We start from the raw sequence: 21,500 nt of genomic DNA, 5'->3' as shown, positions 1-21,500 counted from the left end.
TGGTGCGCGTTGAAATCCCCGCAGATCAGGCCATGCTCCGTGGGGAGCGAGTTTAACCAGGAGAAATCTTGGGGGGCAGGACAATAATCCGATGTCGCCGGGGGGATGTAGGCGTTGACCAGTGAGAGGTGCCGCCTGCGGGCGATGGGAATGTGGATATGCTGGAGTTCGAGGGGGCCTGATGGGGACGCTGGAAGGATGGAGTAGGGGATGCCGCATCTCAGGTAGACAAGGAGACCCCCGCCTCGTCGCTGTTTTGTGCCTGAGCCCTCACGGTCTTGGCGAATCACGTTATAACCGTCGAGCTGAGGCGTCGGGTCTTCGAGTCCCAGTTTTGTTTCCTGGAGGAGGAGGATGTCAATTTTTAGACGTGCCGTCACCTCTTTCAGTTCGGTAGTCTTGGTCGCCAGGTAGTCACAGTTCCATTGAAGGATGGTGAGACCGGCTTTCCGTGCCTCCGGTAGATCGGCAATCCTATCTGTGGGTTGTTGAGGGTGGGAGGGTTTCAGGTTCAGACAGCTCTGGCAGCACCAGTTATTGTTCCTGCGAAGTATGGTTAAAGCGTGTCTGGTTTCAGGGGCACATTTGAGGTGGAATCCACGTTTGCAGGATCTACATGTCAGGGGAGAGCGTGAAACGATTAATTTGTTATTACAGGTGGGGCAGTTTGCGTTTATAGGTTGGTGTGTTGTTATGGCTGTTTGGTGTGTGGAGGATTGTTGTGTCGGGGGTGGTGAGCAGGTCGGGCATAGCCAGTTTGCATTAGTTTGGGAGCGAGGTAGTCCAGAGCAAGAGCGGTGGGATTTGTTGGGGCAGTTCGAGCAGGGGATGGGGGAGATGGTAGGGGAGAAGGAGATTTTGCAGACACAGCATTTTTCTTTCGGTCCCACGTAGGCTGTGCGCGGAAGTGACGGCACGACGGCATTTCCGGAACAGGATCCGCAGAGAAAGCCTTGATGACTCTTTATCTGGGTTCGGGTCAGGCCGCTACAGGTCCTGTGGAAATTTCGTCGGCAAGCGTTGCAGACCAGTGGGGTGAAGTCACGACGGATCGTCTTAGAGCATCCCGGGCAGGTAGGTCCCGGGTTCTCCTCGACGTCGCCTGCCCTTAGGAGGAGTAACCGGAGGTGTGGGGCAGGGCGGACATCTCCGGCTGGATGAAAAACATAGGGCGCCATGTTCCTGGGTGGCAGCTCTGGGTGGTTGTGTTGGATTCGCAGGCCGCAGCGGGGCGGCCTCTCGGGAGACACCTCGTGAAGGTTCCAACTGTTGTCTCCTAGCGCTGCTGTATGTATATTTTTGACCCAGCAGATTTGATCACTTTTTTCTGTTCACCCATAATAAAGTCATAAAAGAACCAAACTTCATGAATGTTTTTTGTGACAAAGAAGTATCTGTTCCAATCACTATCAGAGAAAAATCAGAGTTGTAGAAATAACTGGAAACTCAAGAGAGCCATGACATTATGTTCTTCACAAGTGTATGTAAACTTTTGACTACAATTGTAGGAATCAGAACTATCGGCATTCTTCTGATCAGAAAGGAGTGCGTTCTCGGTCATTTTTTAAATGTTAATATGGATATCTAAACGGTGAACCTGACATCCAAGAATGTAATTATTTAGAAATTGATGTATGCTGAATAAAAAGGTGAGCCAATTGGGGAAAGAGCTGCAGACCTGACCAGGAAGCTGCTTAAATACTATGGTGATTTAATAGAGAGCAGTTCTTGAAGAACGGTCAATTTCCCAATTCTATGGGAATAGATTAAGATATACTGTCATCCTTCACCACGTCGTGGCTTTAACTTTCACAGCTTCAGTACATTATGTTTTTTATATTAAGTGTTGAAATCATTTTTTTTCATAAAAATGTCAAAATCCATGCTGAAATGAGCAAGTGGAAGACACTTCTGTCTTCAGCTTGCCACCCAGAAAACTGGCAGAAGACAGGGGTCTGTCACTTAACTCAGCTCCGAAGAAGAAAAATCGCGGCCACTGGGTGGTGCCGTTCTTCTTATCCAGAAATAGAGCTCTCTGAGCAGACTAGAAAGCCAGGAGCCTCGGTGAGGGTGGATTTTTTTCAGAAATGCGAGCCCCGGGTGACCTTAGGGCAGACCCCATTGCCCTCATCCGAAAATACAGCTCTCTGAGCAATACAGCTCTCTGAGCAAACGGCCGGGAGCCTCGGGGTAGCAGAACTGATGGTGGTATTTCCCAGAAATGTTTCAATGTGCAAGCGCCGGGCGACGTTACGGCGGATGCGGTCGCCTTCATCCAAAAATAGAGCTCTCTGGGCTGCTAAAATGACTGGACACCGCGGAGGTACAAAGTGGAAGTTTATTTTCCATTTAAGTCTGGGCAGCAGGGGGACGCTGTCGCTCTTATCCGAAAATAAAGCTCTCTGGGCGGGTAGGACATTAATTTCCCCCAAAACAATGACGGCAATAAAGATGAATAACGTGGTCTTAGTACTTTGAGAAACTGGCCAGACATTTTCAATATGGCTCACAGTTTGAAACAAAGTGTCCCAGAGATTGATGACATGGTCGTAGCCATCGAATATGGCAATTGCCTTGACAGTGTCATTTCCTTGTACAAAGGAAGATTTGTACAAAAAAAAGAAATAGCGATCACAACTCCCCATCACTCTCGCAGAAAAAAGCTCCTCGAGCTGCCCCTACGAGGCCTCCTGATCGATGATCCAATGCCTCTCGATTCTGACAAAGAGGACTTAGACTAAAGCTGTTTTTAATCAAGCGGATAGGAACTATTTTCACTGTGAGTACAGTACTTTAAGTACCATATTTTCACACCTATAGGGCGCATTTGAGTCAGAAATTTTCTCTAAAATGGTCGATGCGCCCAATCGGTCGGTCGGTGCGCCTTCTCTGTGCACTAAATTAAATTTTTGTATGGCCCTGACCGCTTGGTTTTATTTCTTGACGGCACGCTACGTATTGTCCATTATTCTCTCCTATGCCACCCCCTTTCCTGTCCTCCCTCACGATATCCATGTATCTTAAATTTTTTGACATCTGGCCGTGTTTCCTGGCAGTTCCACCTTTAATATCATTCTACAAATAAAGCCCCAAGCTTTTTCTTTATCCTCTTCATAGCCTCTCTAACTTCATATTTGCTTATCTTTGTCGCTTCCTGGTGCAATACAGGTGCCCTAATTCCTACTTTTCCTCATTCAATAATTTGTCAAAATAATTATTCCATCTTCCGAGCACAATACTGACCTCTATCAACATCACAACATCTCTGTCCTTCATCACTCTAATCTGCATGACCTCCAAACCATCACTGTTTCTCTGTCTGGCCAGCCTGTACAGATCGTTGTCTCCTCTATGCCCCCTGTTTGTCCCTTCCCACTTATACATTTGCCTTATGTCTCATTTTCCTAAACAGTAATACCTTGACATATGAGTGCCCCGACATATGAGCAATTTGAGATACGAGTAAAATTTCGAGCAAATATTTACCTTGATATTAGGCTGCTTATGAGAACATCATGGGCACTGTCTTCCTTGCTGCAACTCCCTCGTGTAAATGTCTCTACAAGCACTGGTCGGAGCATTGCATTTTTTCCCCCGTTAGTCAGTGCAGAATGGTGTACGCGTGGCGGATCTTGCTCGCCAATACGAGAGGAGTATACTACTTCCCGTTGGCAAGTGGTTGTGCGTTATCCTATTGTGAGGACATTTGTGTGCATCATTTTCAGAATATTTTGAAGGGAAGACAAGCGCAAAAAATCCTCGATAGGTTCCTTTAAAAACTGCAGCTAAAAATCAGGGTGGAGGCGGGGCAAATAGAGCCAACCTGGGAAAAGAAAGGTATAAAAATTTAAAACAAAATCTGAATTAAGTTGCGTCTAAGGTTAGATTAAATTTATTTTTGAGTGTGTCTGTATCGTAAACCAAGTTCATTTAAATTTGTTTGTTATGTTACGAGCGCGTTGCCGTGCAAAAAGTCTCTCTCTCTGTCCCTCTCACTCTCCCCTCCTTGAAGTCCATCTAATTTTAGTACTATCAAACATCATAACCACTAGTTATTCGTTAGTCTGTTAATAGATGGCGAATTAGAACAAATAAAAATGTTTTACCATTCCAATATCCTGTTTTTTCGTGTTTTTTTCCCAGGGTTGGATCGAATTAATTTGTTTTTAGTTCATTTCTATGGGAAACGTTGATTTGAGATACGTGTAAATGGACATACAAACTCATTCCCGGAACGCATTAAGCTCGTATCTCGAGGTACCACTGTATTTTTGACTACTCTTGTCTATCTTTCCAATGTCTCACATCTTCTTGGGGAATCTTTTTTCCTGAATACACTTTTGAACTTCCTGGTTCCCTGAAGACGCCCCCACTACTCGCCTACCAGTCTCCATCACCTAGCAGTTGTTTTAGTCTTCTAGGACAGTGTTTCCCAACCTTTTTTGAGCTATGGCACACTTTTCGCATTAAAAAAATCTCAATGCAGACCACTAGCTGAAAATCTTCTATTTTAAAACCATGTCGCCTATATTAACATTATAAATTTGTTCTCATCAAAGTTTTACTACCAGGAATCAAATAATCCCCCCCAAATTATTCCAAAATCAATTTTTCCCACCGATCTAACGTAATTAAAGTTGATGTTTGCAGACCCCGAACAACTTTCAGTTCAACTGATGTTAAAATAATGCAACGTTTTTTTAACCTTATTTTAATTTTTGACTTTTTCTTCCAATATTACGCAAAAATATTACACCTGAGCATCGCTCATGGCACACTGGTTGGGAAATACTGTTCTAAGAGACCCTCTTGTAATACACCCACTGGACCAGTGCTTCCCAACCACTGTGCCGCAGCACACTGATGTCCCGAGAGCAATGGTCAGGTGTACCGAGGGAAATTGCAAGAAGTCATACAATGTAATATTCAGAGAGAAAATTAATATGAATATAACGAGATTAAAATTGAACTATTACAAGGTTAAAATGAAAATATGACGACATAAAATCTGTGTGAGCACATTTTTTGTGTAATATTAGGAGATAAGTAATATTTGGAGAAAAGTCATAAAATTATGCGATTAAAAACATTACATTACTTATTTTTGCATCACTGGAATCGGGCGACCACAACATGCTAAACTTGAAAATTGTAATTGCTGTCATTAAAAAGCATCAGATTCTCATCAAGATATACTTATTACTTGTTTCAAATTGAATAAATAATTTGATATTTTGCATTTACAAAGACAGTCATATTAACTTCCTTATGATATTGACCCTAATAATGTGCTTTCGATTCATACAGTATCTCAGAAATACCATTTGTGAAGATTTTTCTTTAGATTTTCCCTTTAAAGTAACACATTTGCACTCCCTATTAAAACCATGAACATGGAAGTGAAATTTGTGAATCAGGGGGTGGCTTATGAGCGAGAAATTGTAAAATTCAACAATTTTAAGGGTGCGGCTTATACGCGGGCGAGTAAATACGGCAGTCATAATGTCGTAGTTTATTCTCAAACTAGGTGTACTAAACCATTTTCAACTGATAGGTTTATCTTGTTTATAAATCTACTGTCTAACAAAAAGTAGATAGATGAATATAATTGCTTTTAATGAAGACTTTTAGACAGACAAACACATCAGCTATAGTACACAGAAAGCCTTCCCCCTCATGCCTTAAGTCTTGGCAGAATCTCCTGCTGACCATTTATTTATTACCAGCATTTATTGAGGGACCAAGGAGTCACAAACAAATGGCAGAGGTGGTGGCAAGAAGGCTATTTATCATAGAATGTAGGAAGGCTTCAAAACCCAAATAACTAACTAGAAACAGTCATTCTCATCTAATCACTATTATGTGCATGTGTGGTGAAAGAAAAGCATAAAGGTTAATGTGTGCACAATTACCCTTTTAACAAAGTCCACCAACATCTGTCCTTCGAGGTTCCTATTCTGAATGTTCAATCACTTCTTCATCTCTATTTCCTTCACCAACTTGCCCATAGAGGTCTCCAATCATTACTCTCTCATTTCTAGATGTCATAAACCACTTCATTTAAGTCACTGCAGAACCTCTAGGGGTGGGTGTGTCTTACTCGGATTTTAGTTCGGTGGGGTAGATAAGGCGCGTCTCATTACCAACAAAGTGCGCAGAATTTAAGCATCGTTGCGGCAAGTGTCTTTGATGTGTCCAAGATCAAGACCCCTTAACATGGAGCTGTGATAGGCCGTTATGTTAGGCGAGGCTGTCAGCACCACACTGAAAATCTCCATGAGAGCTTGATGATTGCTAATAGAGTCAGATGTGTGTGTTCAAAAAAGTGTGAGTACATCACTTGGCACGCTGTGATGTGGTACAAACAAGACTTAGTTCATGGCCCGAAAGAAACCAATAGACTGGATCAAATCTTACTCTCAGGCGATCTACCAATGGTACCTTGGCGATTGACTAGTAGATCGCGATCGACATAATGAGCACCCCTGATGTAGTTGATGATTTCGCCTCACAGAAGCCCAGGAAAGTCAGATTTTCGGTCCAATCCAATCATCCAGAACACAATTTAATGCCAAGTGTGAAAAGGGCAAAATACATAAAAAAATCTGCTAAAATCTGAGCATTGAATTCAGATTAATTATTTTTAATAATTTTAATTTAAATGTATTCTATTTTTGTGGTTCTATGTTGTGTATTTCTACTCTTCTATTGATTCAAAATTTGTTTTTTTGCTGAAAAATAATACTGTATAAAAGATTACCAACATTTGAATTGAAACGTGTAATTGATCAGGAAATAATCTATTTTTAAGTTTGTACGTTGTGTGTGTGTATGAGGGGTGTGAGGTGGGGGAGTTGGTTGAGGAGGGGGTGCGAGTGGGTTGCCCGCCTGTGGCAGGTTAACAGGAAAATTCAATCGACCAAACGGCTCCGGACCACATGACATAACGTAAGAGGCCCAAAACAGATGGAGATAAAGGAACGCAATGGGCCCCTATTTACAGAGTAGCCCTGGAGAGGAGAGAACACAATGGGCCCCTGGCGACAAGTACCCCAGAGAAGGAAGCACGAGGCACCAAGGATGCTCCTCCATTTTATCAGCTGAATGCAGACGTAGAAAACAACATCCTCCACTTCTAACAGACAATGGGCACAAGTTAATGGACTGCTGACCAATCAGAGAATGAAAACTCCTTGCTCTGTTTCTGACTTGAATAGCCATAGAAGTCTCCATTAGCTAGCTTGCTTGTTAAATATTTGGATTCAATTTAGACCAGGGGGCGGCCTGGCAGCTCACAGTGGGGGACCTGGGTTCAAATCCAGGTCGCTCAACCGGTGTGAAGTTTGCATGTTTTCCCCGGTTCTGTGTGAATTTTCTCTGGGTACTCCGGTTTCCTCCCACATTCCAAAAACATGCAAGGTAGGCTTATTGGACACTCTAAATTGCCCCTAGGTATGAGTGTCGGCGTGAATGACTGTTTGTCTTATTGTGCCCTGCAATTGGCTGGCCACCAATTCAGGGTTTTCCCCGCCTCTGGCCCGAAGTCAGCTGGGATAGGCTCCAGCACCCCCCGCAACCCTAGTGAGGATAAAGCGGTTCAGAAAATGAGATGAGAAGTTAGACTAGGGCTGTTCATTACATTGATTGGCCAGTTGATCGCCAATGTACCATTTGTAGATCGCCTGAGAGTAAGACATGATCCCAATCGTTAGTTTTCTCATTTGTACCGCAAAATTGCAGTGTTCCCACTGCAATATATTCACACTTTTTTTTATATCTGACTCATTTAACAATCATTAACTCTCATCAGGATCTAAGTGTCCCGACAGCCTCAGCTAACATAAACAACATGTCACAGCTGCTTGTTAATTCGTTCGTTTGAGTGCCCTTTGTAGGTAATGAGACGCATCTCAGTTGCCCTTCCTCCGAACTCAGTGCTGAGTAATTGCGAACGGCTTGGGAGTGATGGATGTCGGATGGCAAAGATAGTAGTTCCATACAAAAACTGGCAGGTAGCGTCGCACAAGTTACTTGATCATTTAGAAGGAATAGTTGATACCTCGGTCAAAGTGTCGGCGAGCACTGTAGTTTGAGCTTTCGTTAAAGCTGGAATGACAATTACGAAACCCCATGGTGACAACTCTGACCCTGACAATGAGATGGAACCTGACATTGATGGCAAACTCCCCCACTTGGCCGAACTCTTTATGTCGGATATAGAACATGAGCACTTTGACAGATTTGTAGATTTTTGAATGCTTTGACTTATATTACCGCAAATACACATTAAGTAAATAAAACAAAATCAAACTCAGTTTTGCTCCCGTTTCCTTTTTTTTAAACATACGCTAGCATGCATGCTAACATATTTGAATGCCAGCACGACCATTGCAGAGCCTCCATTGATCAAGCGCCTTATCGATGGGCAAAAAACAGAAATTGCACCCACAACTGAGACAGCGCCCTAACAGTCGGTGCGCCCTATGGGCGTGAAAATAACGGTAATAAAAGTAGACTGTACAGACTGGCGTCTGTGGGGATGGTAATGTGTTTTCATTCTTTAAAATTTATAGAACAAATTCCTTCACGATTATACCCGTTTAAGTTGCTTTTCAATCCCTGGAGACAGCATAATGCAGGCCACCATGGTCCCAATCAGCAGGATCGAAGCGTAAATCATTCTGATCGCCGTGGAATTTCTGCAACTTTGGCAACAGCTGCACACTACACATGTAGCACTGCCGCACAGACATGGCACCTAGAGGACAAGATGTAAATCATCACTATGCTTCGAAATCACCAGATTAAATATTTAAAAATATTAACTCATTCACTGCCATTAGTGGCAAGGGAAATGGCAATAAATCCATCCAATCCATTTGAATTGGGTTGGCAGGGAATTTCACTGCGGTCAACGGCGGAGTTAAACACTGGTCAAAAATTAAGAAGCAGAAGGAGTAAGAATATGGAAAGCAGCACTCTTTTGTTGGTTGTGGAAATTTGGGGTTGAACCCAAGTATTTTGGGAGGCAAATCCCAGGTTTCAACATCATTCTCATTTTTTGTATTTTTCTTTTAAATCCAAATGTTAAAACGTGATTTAGAATGCAAAACCATTCATTTGATTTCAACATCGCTTTTCCTTGTCAGGGGTACTGGAGCTGTCTTTGGCAAAAGGCAGATTAGCCCCTTGACTGGTCGCCATTCAGTTGTTGGATACACACAAACAAAAACAGACAACCATTCATACTCACAACCAAACCACCATGAGCAGGACCCAAACCCACACAGCCCACATCAAAGACAGACGAAAGAACCACTGCCCCACCAGGTTGCTAAGCATAACCAGATGATAACAAATTGTATGTCTGGAAATGGTATTCGTTGAAATTGCAATGATGTGAAATGCACAATTTAAGGATCTATTTTAGTTCTAGACTTGTTTCAGTGCCAAAATACTCTGCTGCTGTTACAGGTAGTTGGAGCGCTACATTTTTCAACAATCCTTATCCATGTCAGGATTGCGGGGTGCAGGAGCTTATGTCAGACAATGGGCATACTATACCCAAAACTGGTTGCCACTCAGTCAATAGATAACACTGAGAAAAACAACCATTCACTCATAATCACACACTGAAGTCAAGAAAAAGAACCACTGCACCCTCGTGTCAATTGGCACGCTAATTTGTACAATTTATATGTTCCACTTAAACCAGTGGTCTCAAACCGGTCATCAAAGGGCCTCAGTGGGTGCAGGTTTTCATTCCAACTCAACAAGCGGATACCTTTTGCAAGTGTAATCAGTTAATCAGTTGATTGCAGCCAGGTGCTACTTATTTTAGAAGACACCTGATTGGTTAAAATGTCGGCACTGGATCGGTTGGAACAAAAACCAGGACCCACTACGGCCCTCGGCGGAATCGGTTTGAGACACCTGACTTAAACTGTAATGGTTACCCTCAAGGGGAAGGGGTCTCAAACTCAATTTACCTGGGGGCCGCTAGAAGCAGAGTATGGGTGAGACTGGGCCGCATCAGGATTTCCACAAGAAAAGCGCTGATAAAACATTCCAACGTTATCAAATATCTTTATTTTTTAACAAAAAAATTATGAATTAAATAAATTAACTTAAAGATGAATAAAAAATAAATAAATCAGTAATACAAAAATAAAATAATAATGAGCATACAGTAGATATACAGTGGCTGGCTAAGTAGAGAAAACTAATTATTTTTATTCCATTTCAAATGTCTGTATTAACAGCAATTTAACCTTTAACTTTCTGAACTTGAATGGAACATTGAACATGAAATATTCTGAACACGGCTTCTCTTGCCTACTCCTTGCTGCTAGAGACCTGGCAGCGCTTCTTCTCACATAGCTGAGTCACATTTGGCTTGAGGGAGGAAGCAGTGGAGACCCTCAGTAGAGCTTGAAGATGCTCATCAGTAAGTCTGGACCTGTACTTGGACTTATTGAAGTTCAAGGTGGAGAAGAGCTTCTCACACAAGTATGTGCTCCCAAAAAGGCACATGGTCCGCTTGAACATTCAGGAAAGTTCAGGGAAGCTGGGGGTCAACTCTCTCAAAAATTGCCCAAGCTTGTCTGCTTCTCCACTCACCTCCCTGAACTTGGCTTTGAGTGCAGAGTTTCACTGCAGGTCAATTAGCTCCATTTGAAGCTCAGGAGGGGCATCTTGCACATCAAAGGAGAAGGGGTCCGCAAAAATTTGAAATGTGGCTTTGTGTGTCTTGAAGTCTGCAAATCTGTGATCAAATTCCTCCTGTAGCTTCGAAATGGCCTTGCATGCTGGGAAATGGCAAAGGTTTGTCTGAGAGAGCTGGGCTTTCCATAACACAAGTTTAGTGCAGAATGCTCTCACGTTGTCATAGGCAGCACTGACAAGTTGCCCCTGGCCTTGTAGCTTCTTGTTCAGTACATTAAGCTCATGTGTGATATCAACAAGAAAAGCCAAGTCCATGAGCCATTTGGGATCACTTAGCACAGGAACAGCAACCCCATCTCTCTCCATGAAGTCTTTTACTTCTGCTCTCAACTCAAAAAATCTCTTCAACACGTTTCCCCTGCTGAGCCAGCGTACCTCAGTGAAGTAGAGCACATCCCGGTGCTCGGATGATTCGACGAAAGACGTTTCCCCGACGGACGTTTGACAGACGGACAGGTCGCCGAATGGACGTTCCACCGAACGGTCGCTCGGCCGAGCGGAGGTTTCGCCGGCGCGCTCGCCCCGCCCCCGGATCGTGTGTGTACAACTTTTTCAACCTCGGCCCACGGGCCATATACGGCCGTTACAGATAACATTCATTTAGGAATAACAAGGGCATGTACTGCCTGCCCCCCCTGCAATAACAAGGGCATGTACTGCCCCCGCTGGGCATATTTCTAAATACAAGTACACGGCATATAATGACAGCAATCAAGTTAATTTCATCCTAAAACAGCATTTAATGATCAAATACAAATACTGGAGCTCTTTGGACATTAGAACCGAGCCCAGGGAAGTGAATTCCTCGGTAAAATGTCGCGATGATGTCGCGATTAGGCAAAAAAAAACATCTATATATACACGACCATTGGCCAAACGGCTCAAAATGCGTTTAATGATTAAATACAAATACTAGTATTTGTATATACAATGCTAGTATTGTATTTTATACTAGTATTGTATTTAAAAGAAGGCAAAGGAAATTCACATATTCTTTGTGTATACAGACTAGATGTCCGATGCGCGTTGTGAGACAACGGAGCTCGACGTCGTCGCTTGTCGGCCATTTTAAGAACAGAGCCATTCGCCAAACGGCTCAAAATGCTCTCAAATTCGGTCAAATCCAGCCGAAAACACCGTTTAATGATTAAATACAAATACTAGTATCTGTATTTGCGACATCAAATGTCGGATAGGCACTGGGGAAACACACCGTTGATGTGTGTGGTGCTCATACTTTGAAAAATGTATGGAGCTCGGGATTTCAGCGGGGCATCAGCCAACCCAATCCGCTCATGTGTCACTATCCTCGGTTACGCTCGGGAAAAAACGCCGCCGATGTGTGGTTCTCACGCTTAGAAAAAACTTACGGTGCTCAGGATTCCAGCGGGGCATGTGTCACCCCTGTCCGCCCACAGGGCACTGTGCTCGGTGAAAAACCCCTCCAATGTGTGTGGGGCTCAAATTTGAAAAATTTCTGGAGCTGCAGAAATTCAGCGGGGCGTCGTCCAACCCAGTCCGCTCACGGCGCACTATTCTCGGATAGGCTCGGGGGAACCCCCGCCGATTTTTAAAGTGCTCAAACTCGGGAAATATATGGAGCTCGATAATGAAACCCAGCATGTGTCATTAAAATCCGCCCACGAAGCACTGTTCCCGGGGAGAAACCCCTCCGATGACCGTAGGGATATGATTTACCTACTCGGCGGGCCGGATTAAAAATCCTAACGGGCCGTATATGGCCCGCGGGCCGAGGTTGCAAAAGTTGTACACACACGATCCGGGGGCGGGGCGAGCGCGCCGGCGAAACCTCCGCTCGGCCGATTGACCGTTCGGTGGAACGTCCATTCGGCGACCTGTCCGTCTGTCAAACGTCCGTCGGCGAAACGTCTTTCAGCGAATCATCCGGCCACGGCACATTCCCATATTCTGACTCCATTTCCTCTAAAAAAGCACGGAACCTTCTGTGCTTTAAGCCCCTGGATCTGATTTGGTTGATGCATTTCACAACGACAGACATCACATTGTCAAACTTCAGGCATCTGCTGCAAAGGGCCTGCTGATGGATAATGCAGTGCAGAGCTATGGCCTCCTCCACACCCTCCTCTTCCAGGTTTTTTTGAACAAGTGCTACCAGTCCATTCTTCCTCCCTGATGGGGCTCCATCGGTTGTTATTCCAACAAAGCTCTTCCATGGCAAACCGGCATTCTTAATGGCATCACACAGCGGGTGAAATATTTCCTTAGCGGTGGTCTGGCCATGCATTGGAATTACTGTGAGCAACTCCTCCATCACTTCAAAATTGTAATCAACACCACGGACATATATTGCGAGCTGGGCAGTGTCTGTGATGTCTGTGGTCTCATCAAGAGCCACTGAATATACACTGAAACATTGTGCTTTCTCACAATTGATCATAAATGTCACTTGACAGGTGAGAAATGCGCTTTGCCACGGTGTTGGCAGAAAGGCTGATGTGGTTGAACTGACTTTTCTTTTCTGGACAGACAATATGTGCAGCCTGTAATATGCACTTTAAATAAATTTAAAAATAAATTCACCTTCTGTGAATGGCTTTCTTGCTTTAGCAATCAACTCACAAACGGCGTAGCTAGCTTCGACTGCTGCATTACTGTCTTTGGTAGCCTTCTTGAAGAAATCCTGTTGCCTCAGAAGACATGTTTTAAGACTGGCAACCTGGTTGGCTCTCTCATCTCCCTGGTATTTTTCGTACTCCTCAGCATGTCTCGTAGTATAATGACGTTTCAAATTGTATTCCTTGTGCACCGCAACTTTTTCAGTGCAAATGAGACACGTCGGGGTGCCCTTGTGTTCAACAAAGAAATATTGCACTCCCCACTTTTCTTGAAACTGTCTGTGCTCATCACCGACCTTTCTCTTCACGGCAGGCTTTGAAAGAGACATCTCTGGGGCTCTGTAATATGTTTTTCCACTTGGAAAGAGTCTCGGGTTGATCTTTCACTTTCAGTCGCGCGGGTCTGTAGCGCATGCGCACTTTCGCTCTCCGTTTCACTCGTGGAGATAGCTACAGACACTGACACAGGCTGGATCACGGATCATAGCGCCTCATTCAGTTCTATGCTGAGAGCAGCGGAGGAGTGTGCGCGCCGAGCGGAGTGATCGGCTTCACGGCTTCTCCTCCGCCCAGCTGATTGGAGGAATGAATGAGTGAGTGAGCGAGGCACTGGACAGCCCGGCCGATGTCCCGCCCTCCAGAGCCGCATACCTCACCGCGATTGGTTCATTCAGCTCCGAACACAACAAGTGTCATTCATATCAATCTTGCGGGCCGCACGAACATTAATCTTTCATATTAAGACGGGGGCCGCAAATTATCGTCCTGAGGGCCGCAGTTGGCCCGCGGGCTGCGAGTTTGAGACCCCTGCTCTAGGGCAATAATGCCATGTTCTATTGTGCTTAATGCATTTTAGAGAGAGAATGGGATGTTGTTCTTAGACTTAGAGTATGGTAAATATTTGTATAGGTCTCAAAAAAGGATTAAGATTAGAGGTCAAATTGGGCCGAAAAAATCCACATTGACTACATTCAGCAAAGCCAACGCAAGTTTCTCTGGCATATTCAACTATCAATGTGAAGCTTTTCCAAAACTCACGGTTACCGGTACCGGTGAATGTATCTCTTTTTAGTTCTTCTGTCTTTAGTTTATCCTTAACTTCTTGCAGCATTCACGTGACATGCACAGGGCATGCTGCTCCGCCTCCAATTGCAATTACATTACAGCGCCTTCTCTGTCTCTCATCTCATCTCACTTTCTGACCCGCTTTATCCTCATTAGGGTCGCAGGGGGGCTGGAGCCTATCCCAGCTGACGTCGTGCCAGAGGCGGAGGACACCCGGAATTAGTGGCCAGCCAATCACAGGCACGGGGAGACAGACAACCATGCACACACACACACGCTCATACCTAGGGGCAATTTAGAGTATCTAATCAGCCTACCATGCATGTTTTTGGAATGTGGGAGGAAACCGGAGTACCCGGAGGAAACCCACGCAGGCCCAGCGAGAACATGCAAACTCCACACAGGTGGACGTGACCCGGATTTGAACCCAGGACCCCAGAGCTGTGAGGCCGACACGCTAACCAAAATTCCCAATTTTTTATTTTATAAAAAGTATTCCTTAGTTTAGTATCCACACATCGTTCTAGTATACATTTTGAAAAACATGTATTTAAGAAGAAAAAAAAAAGTCAGCAAGAGACCACACATCGTTTTAGTATAGGACATTTTTTTTCAGCGAGCGAGAAGGCCGGCCCGACCCGAACCCGAAGTAATGATTGACATTTTAGGCCCGACCCGATCCGAATTTTGGGTCGGGTCGGGTTCGGGCTCAAGATCTTACCTCTAATGAAGATGTCATTAGTTTTTCAACTGCACATTTCCATCTTATTTTATGATGTTGTCAAAATCCAACCTGATGGTGTAAGGGTTCACTCCTTCGATGCGGGCAAGTGTGGGATTGATTCCTGCTTAGTGGTGGTATGATTGGGCATGCGAATGGTTGTCTGTCTCTCAGTGTGTCCTATGGCTGACTGGCGGCCAGTCAAGGGTGTATTAAGCCTTTCGCCCCAGGTCCACTGGGATAGGCTCCAGCAATCCCTGCAACCTTTGTGAGGATACACGGTATGGAAGATGAATGTTAAAATAGTTGTTGAAAGGCCTGTTTGGTGGAAGTTGACTGAAATTGTTCGTTGTCTTTCAGCACGGGTCTTCAGTATCTTGGTGTGGTGTGTGCACCTGTGTTCATAAGTAACCAAATTTATTGATTGTTCTCTGTACAGACGCTCCCCTACTTACGAACATTCAACTTACGAACAACGGTACATACGAACATGTCTGCAAATTGCGTTTAAGTCCAAATAGGTTTGCAAGTCCAATTTTGTATTTCGCGCCTTTTTCGGAGTAGTACTTCTTTCCGCCGCTAATACCGACGCCTGGCGCTGTGAGAGCTCAGCTCACCCAGCATCTACCTTCTTCTTCGTTGCAATGCGGAAGTGCGTGAATGTATCTATGTAGTGTGCAAATAACCTTTTTCATTTGTATCATTAAATATCTCATGCATCCAATATTGAATATGGTTGGTAAAAAGCTAAAGGCTTCTATTGAGGGAGTTGCAAGGAAGAGGCAAGCCATTTCATTTGAAACGAGTGGCAATAATAACGAAGCTTGATGCGCGTGAGAGTGGTGAGCGTTTCACGGGCATTGAATCGTTCGACCGTCAGTACCATTTATAAACAGAAAGATCGAGCAGCAGGACCCAAATATTGAACGTTGCACAAAGTTTGCAAATCAATTGAATGATGCCATACAGTGCTACCGCATCATTTATGATGAAAAAAAGAAGAAAACTGTGCAATCGTCATTAGGTCGCTTCTTTTGGCCAGTTTCTAATACATAAATCTCCCTCTCTCTCTACAGTACTGTATATATTCTCTCCATTTTATTAAATGTTTTTTTTTCAGTACAAACCAATGTGTGTTACTTATACAAGCCTTAAACATACAAATGCACTTATATAAACCTTCAATATACTTATATCGGCCTTAAACATAAATTATAATACAAAATATAGCACTGAATCAACTTACAAACAAATTCAACTTATGAACAATCGCTCGGAACCAATTGCGTTCGTAAGTAGGGGAGCGTCTGTATTGTATGCTTTTTATATCCTTACTTGCAGATAGTTGATTAAATATGAATGATTACTAACTTTAATGATTTATAACACTGTGTTTAAAAAGAGGGCACTGGATAGCAGAGTAAATGATCTTTAATGTAACTATTATACAAGTACAGTGGTACCTCGAGATACGAGCTTAATCCGTTCCGGAACTGAGCTCGTATGACGAGATTCTCGTAACTCGAGCGGACGTTTTCCATTGAAATGAATGGAAAACAAATTCATTCGTTCCAGCCCTCTGAAAAAACACCAAAAACAGGATATTGGATTGGAAAAAATGTTTTATTTCTCCTAATTCGCCATCTATTACCAAAGTAACACATAACTAGTGGTTTAATAGTAATAAAATGTGTTTAATCTAACTAAAATTGGGCAGATTTCGCCGATGGGAGACAGAGACGTTTCCCACGACAACGCACTCGTAAACGGAACAAACAAATTTAAATTAACTTGGATTAATGTATACAGACACTCAAACATACGTTTAATGTAACTTTTGAAGGAATATTAAGAGTTAAGCTTAAAGATAGTTCATTAGATCTCCCTACATTTCCTGTGGAATGTAGGGAGATCTAATCTAGTGTGTGCGGGGGTCGCGGACAGGATGTGGGGGTTGGAGTGGACTGTTTGCAGGAGCCAAGACGAGATAACAAAGAGGCAGTTGCTGGACAGGAAAAGTACAACTCGGCGGAACCGCGAGGAGATTCTGCGTGAAATAAGGACCAATGGCCAGGATGCCTTCGTTGTTGTGTCATTTGCATATTGTGGACTATAACTAAGTTCCTGGGCAACTCAGAAGGAGAACTACGACGACTGGTGGCAACAGAGACGCTTAAAGATGGACTGAGAGGGACCTGAACCACAGGCTTATGTATTAGATTTGTGTGTTAGAAATAAATCCACCCGTGTGTGAAAATGTCGGCTTCCTGGTACCTTTCTATTGCAGAACGAGCGCGCAAATTGTTGGATGAGTGGCAGTCGGGTAAGGTCACAAATTGGAGTCAGATTACTAACTTAACTTTAATATAATTATAGAGAAAATTTCCCCAACACTTTACACAAAACTGAATTCTAATTTCGTTGTAATCTTTTGTTACCTTCGTTTTTCGGGTTGGCGGTTTGCCACGCCTCCGCCCTCACGTTCGCTATCGATGGACTGTTTGCTGTTGTATTGCCTTCAAAATATTCCCAAAATGATGCACACAAATGTCCTCACAATAGGATAACGCACGAGCACTTGCCAACGAGAAATAGTCTTTAAGGAACGATCGCGGGACCTTTCCTAAGAAAGAATAACAGGAAATGACATAGCTGAGCTTCCCACGTAGTTATTGTGGGTAATGAAGTTTTATTCTGAGAAAGGTTGCCATTGCCTCTGTGTGTTGTGTGCAGGAGTATACTTCATTACCCAGAAAGCCCTCTTTTTGCATGCGCGTTGTGCGTTTCCTGGTCGTATAAGAAACTCGTCTGAATTAATCGTTCCGTTCTCGTAAATATTGTTATACACGAAAGATATGCAAAAAAGACCTGGCTTGGTCGCATCACGAAATTTTGACCGCATAACGGGCGAATTATTCGATCGAAATTTCCCCCGTAAGACGAGCATTTTGTATGATGAGCGGTCGTATGACGAGGTACCACTGTACAGTGAAATGTGGTTTGAAACAGCCCACAGATGAAAAAAAAGAAAGAAAAAAAAGTAGTATACAAGGGTTTGTGGCATATTTACAATGAGGCTAATGATGGGTAAATAAATACAATGAGACTACAATGGGTAATGAATAATAAGTTACGTGCATCAATGAGATGCATGACTAAGTGTCGCACAGTGTCCAGAGATGTATCACATCCCACTAGAGCAGGGGTTGGGAAGCCGTTTGACAGAGAGCGCCAGAAACAATTCATATTTTTTAAATGTTAGTCCTTGAGAGCCATACTCAGATTTTAATAGTAAAAAAATGTTTTTTTTTTCATTTCAACACTCAAAGTACGAAACATCTCAGAATTCTTTTAACATTGTTGCACCATTACTAATCAGAGTATCCATGAGACTATGCATCTACAAGGGAGTTTAATTAAAAATATATACACATGCTTACAGTGGCGCTAGAGGCACACTAGCTTACAGTGAGTTTACGAGAGCCATACACCCCTATCAAAAGAGCCATCCATGGCTCACGAGCCATAGGTTCCCTACCTCTGACGTAGCAGCATGTTGCAGAGTTTCGATATGCGTTGTTTAGATGCAAAGATAGTTGATGCTAAATCGATCAAGAGTTGTCATGTACAACTCATCACCACAGGAACTGAGGCCAATAGCAGGGCACAGTGCTGTAGGGTAATATGTCCAGCCATTTTTGCCAGCCTTTAAAAATTTAAACAAAATTATGGATTTGATAAGAAAGGAACTGAGATGAACCCCAATTTCATTTTTGAGTACGTATTTTAAAATAGGGTGTTACTTTTCAATCAGCCTGATGCAATGCACTTCCTATTGAATAGTGAAGAGATACAGAGGCATAGGAAGATCCTCAGGAATTTAATACCAGTCAAACAGGGCCAACTTAGCTGCTTTTAGTGGTTACATCACCTTGTGTGTTCCAGATAATAGAAAAAGGAAAAAAGTAGCAAGCACATGACCATGCAACTACAGTGGTACCTCAACATACGATCGTAAGCCGTTCCGAGACTGAGATCATATGACGAGCTTTTCGTAACTCGAGTGGACGTTTCCCATAGAAATGAATTGAAAATAAATTAATTCGTTCCAACCCTCTGAAAAAACACCAAAAACAGGATATTGGATTGGAAAAAAAATTTTTATTTCTTCTAATTCGCCATCTATTAACAAAGTAACACATAACTAGTGGTTTAATAGTAATAAAATGTGTTTAATCGAACTAAAATTGGACGGATTTCGCCGACGGACGGGAGAGAGACGCACAGAGGGGGCGGGGGTTCGGGTATTTTTTCACGACAATGCACTCGTAAATGGAACAAACAGAGGAAAAAGACACACATTTCTCCAACAATAGCTACACAAATTCTAATTCAATGTTATGATTGTATTGTATTAATTGATTCCAATGTGTCTTGTGCGTGATCTTTCATAAATGGGGCAAAGCGTAAGCCTTTTAAACACGTGAGCAAATGACCAACAGTAAATGTAAACTCTTTTTTCACTTAGATCTGCACTTTCGATGTCAATGAATAGGAATGAGACGTTTAAAATGTAAAAGGTGGGCAGGCAGAAAAAAGAACTAGTGCAGCAGTCAAACGCTTATAAACTGTGTCTGGCCCGGGGGGCTTAGTAGGAAAAAGGCTAGCAACATTCAAATGCCTGTTGCTTATCGACATCACATTGCAACACCAAGTAAATACAATGCACCTGATGAAGTAACTTACAAAGCTCGTGCAGGAAAGGAGCGTGAAGGCAGACCCCATGGTCGTCAGCTTGTGACGTAATATGTGGCGTTGATAAAGCGTCAATAAAAATGCGCAATCCCTCTTTGTCCGCCGGTGACTCCTTCGCTTCTGTGCCCACAGCCTTAATTAATCTCAGATGACCTAGGTGAGAGGTTGAGTGTCGACAGGGGGGCGGGGGGATTAAGACGCTCAAAACACATCAACTTGCCAACACTGCATTATTACTATGCCTTCAGCCAGTAGACTTTATACAGTGGTCTCCAAACTATTCCACAAAGGTGGGTGCAGGTTTTCATTCCAACCCAGAAAGAGCACACCTTTTCACCAATCTGGTGTCCTTCAAGTGCAATCAGTGGATTGCAGTCAGGTGCTTCTTGTTTTTCTGCAGAAATCTCATTGGCCAAAGTGTCTGTGCTGGATCGGTTGGAAGAAAAACCTGCACCCACAGCGGCCCTCGAGGACCAGTTTGGGCACCCCTGCTTTAAAACATAATGTGTGACAATTATCACTCTCAGTTGATTGTAGGACCAAAAGAGTAAAATTATTTCTTGTATTTCAAATGATTCACTCCAGGTGCACACTGCGGTCAAGGCAGCGGACGTTCGCGTTTTCGTGGTCAAAATGAGCGGAGGCTCAAAATAGCCCACCTGCGTAATCCAAGCATTACGGTAAATCCATTCAAAACAGAGGAGAGGCAAAGCAGTTAACTTCAGTGTGCTTGTAGCTTTAAACTGTTCTAAACCATAAAGCGTTTTATAGATCGAGGATTGTCACAATTTAAAAATGACAAAGTCGCACGATTAAAAGACACTTCAATTCACGAGTACAGTATTATGTGAAACACACGGAATGGCAGGCGTCTGATTTATTTTAATAGCATTATAATAGCCTAAATAAAGATTTTCATAATTTCCAGCCAGTCCTAGTAGTGCACCTCCCTGACTACTCACATTTCACTGGTTAACTTTTTAGAAAAATGTAAGTACTTTGTCAAGGTTGCACTTCTCAATTTTGTGGTACTGGAAAAATCAAGATTTATTCATAATTTCCAGACATTGTGGATCAATCCTAGTAGTAGAACTCTCTGGCAACTCACATACTCAATAACCTAAAATTTCAGATTAAATTTCAAGAAAAATTGAATTAAAATTGCTATGTGTACTTTGCTCAAGGTTGCACTTGTCATTTTTGAGGTACTGTAAATTGGATTGGATTGGATAACTTTATTCATCCCGTATTCGGGAAATTTCATTGTGACAGTAGCAAGAGGGTGATTAGACAGAACAACAAAGCAAAAGTACAAAGCAAATCAAAGTAAATGGGATCATTAAGAATCACCAAATCAAATCATTAAGACAGAAAAGCAGCAAAAACACAAAACGAGCAAGAGTGGACGGAGCTTCCGCCACCGGCTGCCACTTGAACACTTGGTTGCGGTATCAAGACGGATCCAGACTCAAAAAGACGTTGTAAAGTTGGACAAAAACTGGAAGCACACACAGGAAGTCTTCCACAAGATGGGGAACGTCTGCAGACTGTGACCGAGGTAGAGAATATGCAGAGTCACTTTTCCAAGCTTATCCGCACAGTTCCTCAGTATAGTCTGGAGCTAAAGACAACAGTAG

General features: G+C 43.2%; 1 protein-coding gene across 5 annotated transcripts in view; it reads right to left on the bottom strand.

The window, feature by feature from the left end:
• serinc3 (serine incorporator 3) overlaps positions 1-20,944 on the bottom strand; it is a 63,292-nt gene extending 42,348 nt beyond the window's left edge. For 3 of the 5 annotated variants that reach the window (XM_077602598.1, XM_077602595.1, XM_077602596.1), the window contains exons 1-2: positions 19,855-20,944; positions 8,597-8,758 (exon numbers count right to left, since the gene is read on the bottom strand). In XM_077602598.1, the coding sequence (XP_077458724.1) occupies positions 8,597-8,758; positions 19,855-19,893 (201 nt within the window). In that variant the 5' untranslated portion in view covers positions 19,894-20,944. Of the gene's footprint in view, positions 1-3,486; positions 3,824-8,596; positions 8,759-12,095; positions 12,432-19,854 lie in introns of those variants that run through there. The other 2 variants (XM_077602599.1, XM_077602597.1) reach the window with 2 other exon arrangements.
• Positions 20,945-21,500: the final 556 nt, after the last annotated feature.

Source organism: Stigmatopora argus, chromosome 6 (assembly GCF_051989625.1).
Source record: "Stigmatopora argus isolate UIUO_Sarg chromosome 6, RoL_Sarg_1.0, whole genome shotgun sequence".
Classification (NCBI taxonomy): Eukaryota; Metazoa; Chordata; class Actinopteri; order Syngnathiformes; family Syngnathidae; genus Stigmatopora; species Stigmatopora argus.
Note: the sequence above shows the minus strand (reverse complement) of the source record. Positions and strands in the feature narration are given on the sequence as shown.